General features: G+C 57.3%; 2 protein-coding genes across 2 annotated transcripts in view; both read left to right on the top strand.

Annotated features, from left to right (window-relative positions):
- Positions 1-833, top strand: part of PTSG_12024 (uncharacterized protein) — a gene marked incomplete at its 5' end in the record, with an annotated part of 6,809 nt that extends 5,976 nt beyond the window's left edge. Inside the window, one exon of the mRNA XM_004995972.1 lies at positions 116-833. Within this exon, the coding sequence (XP_004996029.1) occupies positions 116-714 (599 nt within the window). The 3' untranslated portion in view covers positions 715-833. The remainder of the gene's footprint in view (positions 1-115) is intronic.
- Positions 834-2,634: 1,801 nt separating this feature from the next.
- Positions 2,635-6,569, top strand: part of PTSG_03442 (uncharacterized protein) — a 4,147-nt gene continuing 212 nt past the window's right edge. The window contains exon 1 of the mRNA XM_004995971.1: positions 2,635-6,569. This exon is cut by the window's right edge and continues 212 nt beyond it. Within this exon, the coding sequence (XP_004996028.1) occupies positions 4,177-6,234 (2,058 nt within the window). The 5' untranslated portion in view covers positions 2,635-4,176 and the 3' untranslated portion in view covers positions 6,235-6,569.

Here is a 6,569-nt window from a genome sequence, read left to right as displayed (position 1 = left end):
TGCTGGATTCGAAGGATGCGAGTTCTCGCCAGCGATGACCTGCTTGCCTTGCAGACGCAAGCGTACTCCACCAGCTTTCCCACGACCACATCTTCCGTCCCCGCCACCAATGCAGCACCCGCTGCTGCTGTGCGCATGTGCATGCGTCCCTGCGTGGTGAACCCAGCATCCTCAGCGCCATCGGCGCCAGCGGCAGTGAGATACACATCTGCTCCTCCGCGCCGGCCGGACCTCCTGCAGTCCGTGTACAGCAGCAATGCCAGTCCTTCGGCGTCCGTGGCATATGCAGATCCGTTGATGGCGTCGTCCACGTTTGCACCGCGCGCGGGGCGGCCGGCTGCACCTGCGGCGGTCCGGGCAAGGGCGGGGCCTGCGCTCACTCGCCGCGCGCACGAGGCCGACCGCGACTTTGTGGAGGAGCACAGGCGCTTCCTGACGAATGTGCGGCGGGAGGTGGATGCGCTGGCATCGTCATCGTCGGCATCGTCGTTGCGGGTTGGCAGGCGCGCAGCAACAGCAACAGCGCACCGCCGCACATACGGCCACCACCACCAGCCGAACCAGCAGCAGTATGCCGACGCGGGCATGTTGGCTTCGCCTGCCGTGGCTGCTGGCCACTATGGGATTCGCCCGCACCAGCCCATGCGGCTGTCGCTTGGACGCAGCTGGCGCGACCTGTCCTTGAACAACGCGCCCACGGTGCTCTCGCCCTGAAGCAGTCGTGAATGAAGCGGCTGACCTTTTTTTTTTTTTTTTTTTGTTTGGGGGGAGGGGCGTGAGGGAGGAGCATAATTTTGCTTTGCTTCTGTTTGTGTGTGTGTGTGTGTGTGTGTGTGTGTGTGTGTGTGTGTGTGTGTGTGTGTGTGTGTGTGTGTGTGTCGATGTGTGTTATCCCTTCCCCCCCCCCCGCTTTGACTCTTCTCCTCCTCCCCCTTCTCTCTTTCTTTGTTACATCTGGGTTGCAATTCGCTCTTGGCTTGATATTTCCGCCTTCCCAACAACAACAACAAACTTTTTTTTGTTTGTTTTTTTGGCCTGTTCGCATTTGTCCATATCTGCGCTGTGCATACTCCGATCTCCCACTGCGCGTGTGTGTTCATCTCTTAGCTAGTAGTCCCTGTGTTTCATACATCGCACGCTGACGAAGAAAACGGGGCAGGCGCAGAATTGAGGTGGGAGAGGCGCCGAGACGAAGAAGAACAAGAAAGCGGTGAAGAAGAAGGAGGAGGAAGGGAGGTGGAGGAGGAAGGGACCACTGCTGCCGCAACAACAACAACAACAACAACAACAACAACAACTTAAACAACAACAACTTAAACAACAACAACTTAAACAACAACAACAACTTAAACAACAACAACAACAACTTAAACAACAACAACTTAAACAGCAACAACAACAACTTAAACAACAACAACTTAAACAGCAACAACAACAACAACTTAAACAACAGCAACAACAACAACAACTTAAACAACAACAACAACAACAACAAGCAGCAGCTTCAAATGGCTGGCGGCCAGTGCTCCACAGTACGAATCATCCTGCCGCGCGAGATTCAAATGCATGTCCTTATTTGGGCACCTGTCATTTGGCGTTCGCCACCGTTTTGAAAAACGGCTTGAAACACGTGTTTTCTCCAAAACACCAGATGATATTCTTGAACCTGAGCAACCGACATTTTCAGGCGCGTGCAATCAAGCTTTTCTCGAAAGACCCAACTTCCACGCAACCGGCGTTGCCCCACAGCAACCTACCATACGCGACCAAACGTTCGCACGAATTCGGTACGCTTCGACTTTCGCGACTTTTGGGCGTCTCCCTGAACGCCACTGTAAGTGATGTGACGTGAACCGCGTTCCCACTGACGGACCAACAAAGATGATGTGATGGGGTTTCTTTGGTCAGCTTCCCTTTCCCTCGAGGCGCGCAACCACGTGCGCACAAAGGCCTAAGCCGTGCCTTGATGGTGGCTTCCCACACACGTCACAGCCACGCCACACAACCCCACACAACCCCCAACCCGCCTGCACTTTGCCTCTTTGCCTCTTTGCCTCATTGCACATTCCTTTGCCTGTTTTCAAAGTTTGCACGCAACACGGCAACCGGGACAACGTGCAGAAAGTGCGAGGCTCACAAACCCCAAAGCGCAAGGCAACCACACGCGCGCACGTGTGGGTGGTTGTTGTGTGTGTTGATTTCCGTTGTGTCGTTGGTTTCAAATCACCGAATATGTATAAGAAGGACCCAACCCTTTTGTGCGTTTGTGGCGGCTGTGGCCTTTTGCGCTTTGTTGCGTTCGCTTCCGCAACTGTCGCGTACTCTTGCTTGAAAAACCGCGCCCTCAATCAACCGCTGGCCTGGTGTCTGTTCGTTAGTGGATTCCCACGAGAAAACAACAACAAAGTGGCGGCAACACCACACACCACTGCACGCACGCACGCACACAAACACTGCGTGCACGCGCTCGCTTGGTTTTGGGAGCCAAGCAGCGAAGGAAAAAGGCTCAGCTGTGCTGCTGTTTCGCGTCGTGAATCGTGAGTCGTGTGCGTGCGTGTGTGTGCGTGCATGAGAGAAAGAAGGGTTTCGTTGCGACTGAACGCGGTGCAATCATGACTCTCACGCACGGGTGTCATTTTTTCCATTGCGCGTCGCACCGCTGCATCCCACCTTACCCACTGCCATCTCGTCACTTACCGTGCTTAGCTCGTTCGCGTGCGACCTTGCACACGCTGCCATCCCCGCCGCCCCCAACGTCTCAGCAGCATCTACCTTTGCGGTTCGCCAACCACCGACCCACCCGACCAATCTGCTGGCAGTCAGGAGTACCCAAGCACCCACAGAACCAACCAGCCCACAAGCAAACCTACGCAACGTGCCAACCCACGCAACCAACCAACCAACCCATCTTGAGCCGTGTGCCATCGTCGGGAGACCTTTGGCCCCAAGAATCAAATCTCAACACACACGCAACAAGCGCCCGCCCACGTTCTGCTTCGTCCTTTCTGCACGATTGTAACCTACCCCTTCTCCCCACTTCCCCCGAAACCAATTGCCGCAAGATCTCATCATCCAACCGCAGCAACTAAGAGCTACACGCGCCCACCGCCACAGACACCACCACCAACGCCAAACGCCGGCTTCTTGCGTCCTCACGCGCACTCTCCCATCATCACTTGCGTCGCGTCGTTTCTGCGAAACTGCATCCATCCAGTTTCTGGCGTGCAACAACTACTGCACCTTACACACACACTCGCGGCTTCCCCTGCTCCCGTGTTGCGTCCTCCACAGCAACGCAAGCTCCCTGCAACCCAAGTGTTTAACACACGCGCACCAAACCCTACACACGCGAAGCAACACATCATCAGCCTTCATTTATTGCTCCCACCCTTCCCACCATCATCATCGACCGCAACAGCAACGGCAACAGCAACAGCACATCTCCTCCGCCCACTTCGTTTGCGCTGCGCTTTCAAACCAAACACCAGCCGATATCCCTCTCGTCTTCCCTTGAAGTATCTGTTCTTCTTTCACCGCTACGTGTTTCGTTTGAACCACCCGCTTCCCGTTGACTTTCTCTTTGAGCGTGTTTGAATCACCGCACCCGCGCGACTTGCTTCATCTTGGTGGCTGTAGCTGTTGTGCCTTCCTCCCCCCTGGCGTTGTGCTAACCCGTTTCATCTCTTTATCAACGGCACAACATCACATCACCACACCACAACACACCACAACACCACAACACAACACAACACAACAAGCCACCAACGACAACCTCCTTCCTTCCAGTCCCCTTCTTCTTGCCTTCTCTTCCTGCCCCAATCGACTGCCTCGTTCTTCCAACGAGACTTGCCGTTGCGTTCGCTGGCTTGTGTTGCTTTGACACCGCCTTTGATTACGGTTCTCCATCATCACATCACAGCACCAACGTTCTGCCGCACGCCCATTCCCCCCTCCCTTGACCCTTCTCTGATTCTTCTTCTCTGATTCTGATTGCGGAGTGCCTCTCCTCGTTGCTTCGGCCCTCTTTCATCCATCCAGCTCTCTCGCTCCCTCCCTTTCATCTCTGCTCTCCCCGTTCTTCTTTCTTTCTTTCTTTCTTTCTTTCTCTCCCTCCCTCCACCTTCATTTCTCCGCCATCCCGTCTCCCCACCCAAACACCTCCGCTTCCATCACCGCATGAGCCGCGCCCGCACACCGCCGCCGCCGCCAGCAGCACCACAGGCCACCATGGACGCCCTCTCATACGCAGGCAACACGCATGACGCCCAGCACCACCCGCATCACGGCATCGGCCCCATTGCATGCCCGCCGAGCCAGCTGCCGCACCTCCACCACCATGCACAGCAGCCCATCGCCACCAGCACAATGATGGACCAGGCAAACGACGCGTTGCACGCGTACGCCAACCACAGCCACTTCAACAACACCAGCGGTGCCGTGAACGATGAGGTGGCACACGACATGCTTGCACACGGCATGCCAGGCTCCACCTCCGCCAACGCCGTGCTCTACCACGGCCAATCACGCCACCGCTTCAGCCAGAGCATGCTGCCTGATATCCCCGAGGACATGCCTCTTGATGATGAGCTGGTATCACCCCGCCCTCAACAGCAACAGCAGCACCAGCAGCGGCCATTCACCGTCGCAGGCCACCGCACGCGGCACATGCAGTACGCAAGCAACAGCACCGGCTTTGCGCATGCTTCCATGCATGCAAGCAACATGATGGACACCGATCACCAACACGGGCCCAGCATGCATCAGCGCCAGCTCCCGCGCCACCACAGCGACACAATGCTTGCGCACGGCTACGATCAGCAGCGCCAGGAGCAGCTCATGCTGCAGCACCACCTGCACATGGCACAACACGACCAGCAGCAGCAGCAGCCTGATTTTCACAGCGCACAAATGCTTGCATGCAAGCAGCAGCAGCAGCAGCAGCAACAGGCCCACGGCAGCATGTTCACGCGTCTCGACAGCGGGCTCGATTCCCACCACGAGGACCAAGGCTTCATGCCAACGCCAAACTTCAACACTACCACCACCACCACCACCACCACCAACAACAACAACAACAACAACAACATGCAGCACATGGAGCCACACCCGTCGTTTCCAAGCCCGTTTTCAACTCGCTCCTCTGGCGAGTTGGAGGACAACAACAGCAGCAGCAACAACAACACCGCTGCGGACGATATGGGCACAGAGGCGCCACCACGAACCCCGCACCATCTCCAGCCGTGCCCTCGTGACCAGCCAGACGGCGCAGAGTACATCAACCCAGACACGCTGGCGCACCTGCTTGCCTTCCAGCCGGAGCACGTGCTGCTGCTGGACTGTCGCGCCACGCTCGACTTCAACCTCTCGCACATCCGCGGCGCCACTCCCGTGTGGTTCTCGCGGCTCATGCTGAAGCGCCTCAAGCGCAAGGCAGGCACCATCACCATCACAGACCTTCCAGATGCACAGACGGAAGCGCTGTCGAAGCGCCACGACGCAAACGTGCTCACGGTCATCTACGACGAAGACTGCTCGTACTCCATGGGAGATGACAACGCCGTGAGCATGCTGCACAACATGCTGCGGGCAGAGGGGCTGCAGCCCATGCTGCTGCGTGGCGGCTTCAAGGCCTTCCGTCGCCTGGTGGACGGTGACTTGGTTGTCTCGCAGCACGAGGAGGACACGCACCCGCGCGCACCGCGCCTGCAACGCGTGCTCCAGCCGCATGACCTCTCCATCAACGACTCTGTGCTGCGCATCCCCGCCTCCAAGATCTTCAGCTACCTCTTGGTCGGCAACGCACGCCAGGGCCACAGCAGCGAGTTTATGGCCGAGCACAACATCACGCATGTGCTCAACGTGAGCGAGGAGCCGTGCGCGAGCAACGTGTTCCTGATGGTGCAGTGCATGCAAGTGCCATTGATGGACGGGCCTGGCCACGACCTGCTGTCCATCCTGCCACAGGTCATTCAGTTCATTGAGTCTGCCCGGTGCAGTGGCGGCCGCGTCCTGATCTACTGCAGCAACGGCCTCTCCCGCTCCATCGCCATCCTCCTTGCGTACATGATCTCCACTCGCAAGTACTCGCTCACCTCGGCCTACCGCACGGTGCAGACGCTGCGCCCGCTCGCCGCCCCGCACGTGTGCTTCCTCACGCAGCTTGTTGAGTACGAAGGGATTGTGCGCCAGGCGTCACAGCACTGCAAGCGCCGCACACGCTCAGCCGATGTCTGATGCACGTGCCAAACGGAGATAGAGAGAGTGTGTGCGAGTGCGTGTGCGAGTGCGTGTGCGTGTGCGTGTGCATGTGCATGTGTGTTCATCGTTCATTTGTTCATCGTTCGCTCGTTCCTTCCACGAACACGCATGCCCACTGCCGTATGCTGGCCATTCTTACTTGCTCCTTGCGCCCCTCAGCCACCACATCTCGCTCTCGCGCGCGTGTTTGCATCCGTGCATGCGTCTGTGTTAGTGTGGTTTTGCCTGAGGTGGCTTGCAGACCTGTATTGTTTGGTCGTGCGCTTTGGTACTAAGATCTCTCTTTGTTATTGTCAACCCCCCCCCGCCCG

This window comes from Salpingoeca rosetta (assembly GCF_000188695.1).
Source record: "Salpingoeca rosetta unplaced genomic scaffold supercont1.7, whole genome shotgun sequence".
Classification (NCBI taxonomy): domain Eukaryota; class Choanoflagellata; order Craspedida; family Salpingoecidae; genus Salpingoeca; species Salpingoeca rosetta.
This window is presented reverse-complemented; position numbering and strand designations above follow the sequence as displayed.